General features: G+C 40.4%; 1 protein-coding gene across 1 annotated transcript in view; it reads left to right on the forward strand.

Moving 5' to 3' along the window:
• LOC107553761 (baculoviral IAP repeat-containing protein 6-like) overlaps positions 1-2653 on the forward strand; it is a 5777-nt gene extending 3124 nt beyond the window's left edge. Inside the window, exons 5-6 of the mRNA XM_016236074.1 lie at positions 1724-1858; positions 1944-2653. Coding sequence (XP_016091560.1) covers positions 1724-1858; positions 1944-2123 — 315 coding nt within the window. The 3' untranslated portion in view covers positions 2124-2653. The remainder of the gene's footprint in view (positions 1-1723; positions 1859-1943) is intronic.
• The last annotated feature ends 260 nt before the right edge of the window (positions 2654-2913 follow it).

A 2913-nucleotide genomic window follows, 5' to 3' on the forward strand; every position in this document is an offset into this window, starting at 1 on the left:
TCTCTCTCTCTCTCTCTCTCTCTCGCTCGCACACACACACAGCCAGTCACGCAGGATAATAAATGGTGGGCTGTTGATGTCAAAAGAGGGAGGAAGCACACACAAACACACACACTTGCTCCTGCATGACAACCTTACTTGGTAGCTATGCTCATGTTCATTTTCTTTTAAATGGAGTTTCTGTTCCTAACCCTTTTTCATTTCTCCCTATTTTTCCAGTATAATTTTAGATGTTCCTTTGGGAACTGAATGAATATGAAACAAATGCGGCATTATGGGAGAGTCTTTGTGTGTTTGAGAGAAAGATAGATTTATGAAGGATGGATGAAGCGAGACAGCAAAATAGAGAGATATAAGGCCGGTGAGGTTGAGCTCTGAGCCAGAGAGTGATGTGTAGTGGCCGCCGGGGTTTCCATGGCAACGCTGGCAAGACCATCGATCATAAGCACTCATTCCTGAATCCTTCTCATCTGCGCTCGGTCTTTTCCCCCCAGAAGTTTGAGCCATGCAACATCTCGCTTTTACAAGCAGGCTAAAGTGCATGTCTTAATCCTGAGAGAGATTTTGTGTGTGTGTGTGTGTGTGTGTGTGTGTGTGTGTTAGTGAAGACACAGCAGGTCGATTTTCCAGAAGCTGTTTGTAAGAGCATTTTCCCACTAGAGCCTCAAGAGGATTTTTTTTTTTTTTACAAATTTAGTTAGATTTCAAATTATTTAGATTTTAATGTCCTAATGTTTTGAGAATAAACAAACATTCATTCTCAAAACATTACGAATTTACTCTCAAAATATAACCTACTTCTCTCTTGATAAACATTTTTTGTTGTGTCATTCTTTTGTGCAAAACATGAATTCTTGTAACATTACTACTTTATCCTCAAAACTTTACACATTTATTTTCATAACATTGACTTTAAAAAAACATGACTTTATTCTCATAACATTACGACTTTTTTCTCATACATTGATTTTAATCTCATAATGCTATTACTTTATTCTTGCAATTTTGAACTTCAAATTTGACAAAAATCTTGCTTTAATGGAAAGCCATGTGATGACTTACAGTAGTTCAGAAGCGTTGACAGTCAACATATAGTCAAACTATCCTACATTTGACCATTTATTGACCATGGTATTTTTGCAGTTTTTTTTACTGTTTTAAGCACACCTAAGAACCACTCCTGAGGTCTGGGGGAAGTGATTTTGGATGGTGTTAAATCAGGGTGGCACGGCGGCTGTTAACACTCCTCACATCTGCCGTTTAGTACACTGTATGACGTGTATAGAAAACACATTGAGATGGAGAGGAAGAATATCTAGGAGACTAATCTAAATGAAGAATGAACAAGTGAGTCAGCTCTTGCCTTCGGACAGAGTCGGAGTACTACTAGGAAGTGTGTGTCTGTGTGAGTTCTTTTATTTCCTGCCTATGGTCTTTGTTACCGAAAAGGTCACTTAGTTTATTCATGTTAACATGCACAGACAGGCAATGACTGCTGGTTATCTGTGCAGTGCGATTGGTCATCTGGTCAATGGAGTCTCAATCCAAAGATCAGCAGATTGTTTTCTGGTGCTACTGTAATTGGATACGAGGTTTACATTTGATTTATGGGCTGTACAAGAACTGATACACAATTCGCTTTTCCAAGAACACTGAGTGTGTTTTTGTGCACTAACCGTGTGTGTGTGTGTGTGTGTGTGTGTGTGTGTGTGTCTGCGCGCAGGTGATCCATCGGCACTTCTATCTGAAGCGAGTGGAGATCATGGCCCAGTGCGAGGGCTGGATCTGTGATATTCAGCAGTACAGCAGCGATAAGAGAGTCGGACGAACCATGTCTCATCACGCAGCTGCACTAAAGGTACAACACTGTGTTCGCTGTCATACAAATGGAAATCGTGGCATTTGTTGTGTCTTTAAAACCGATTCCATGTGTTTTTTTGCAGAGGCACACGGCTCAGCTCAGAGAAGAGTTGTTGAAGCTTCACTGTCCTGAAGGCCTGGAGCCGGACGGGGAGGAGTTTTCCGATAAAAGCACGTCGCTGATGGTGAAAGAGCTGCCGGGTCAGGACGCAGAGAAGCAGACGGACAGCCCGGATGCCCACTGTAGCGACGGCCAGCTATGATCCCCTGTCCCCCTGAAGCCCCGCCCACCGCCTTTGACTATCCATTGATATTGAAAAAAGACTGGATGGCTTTGGTGATTAAGCCATTTTTTTTGTCAATATTTGTATGTAAGAATCTAATTATGTAATAGCATAAAAAGAGAGGACAGTCAAAGCAAAGAAAGTACAAGGAAATGAATCCGCTTACACCCACCAACACAAGATGAACCGCTGAACTCTGCCCTGAAGAAAACAAAGAAAAGAAAAGATCCTTTTATTTACTTGTAAAAGAGTATAATTTTTGTGTGCGCTTTTTTCCTTTATTTTCCCAAATTGTTCAATAACCACTGATTGATATGTTATTAAACTTGTTTATGTAAACAAAATGAAAGATAAAATCACAGTATATATAAGGGAACTGCCTTTAGTGGAGAATGTTTACCAAATGTTAATTTCTCTCTTTGTTTCTTTTCTTTTGGATTGTTAGTGCAAGGACAGTTTGTAAGTGAGAATATACTGGTCAGTCTTTAAGTGAACTATTTAAAAGAAGAACGTAATGAACACGCGCCCCATACACACTCTTGAGTCCCCCCGATCCTCTGGTGACCCTCTGACAGTGCTTTTGGTTTCTACAGATTTATGTACACTTCAATAATAAAGCCTGAAACGGACGTTCAGAAGTGCTCTGATGACTGGATGCTGTCGTTCAGGCTGATCAATAGCACGTTTTGTTTTTGCCCCCTCTGCTTTTAAGTGCAAGTTTAATAAATGCAACCTGTTTTACTTTGCTTGGAAATACTATTTAATGTGG

Source organism: Sinocyclocheilus grahami, unplaced genomic scaffold (genome assembly GCF_001515645.1).
Source record: "Sinocyclocheilus grahami isolate Dianchi unplaced genomic scaffold, SAMN03320097.WGS_v1.1 scaffold18.1, whole genome shotgun sequence".
Taxonomy (NCBI): Eukaryota; Metazoa; Chordata; class Actinopteri; order Cypriniformes; family Cyprinidae; genus Sinocyclocheilus; species Sinocyclocheilus grahami.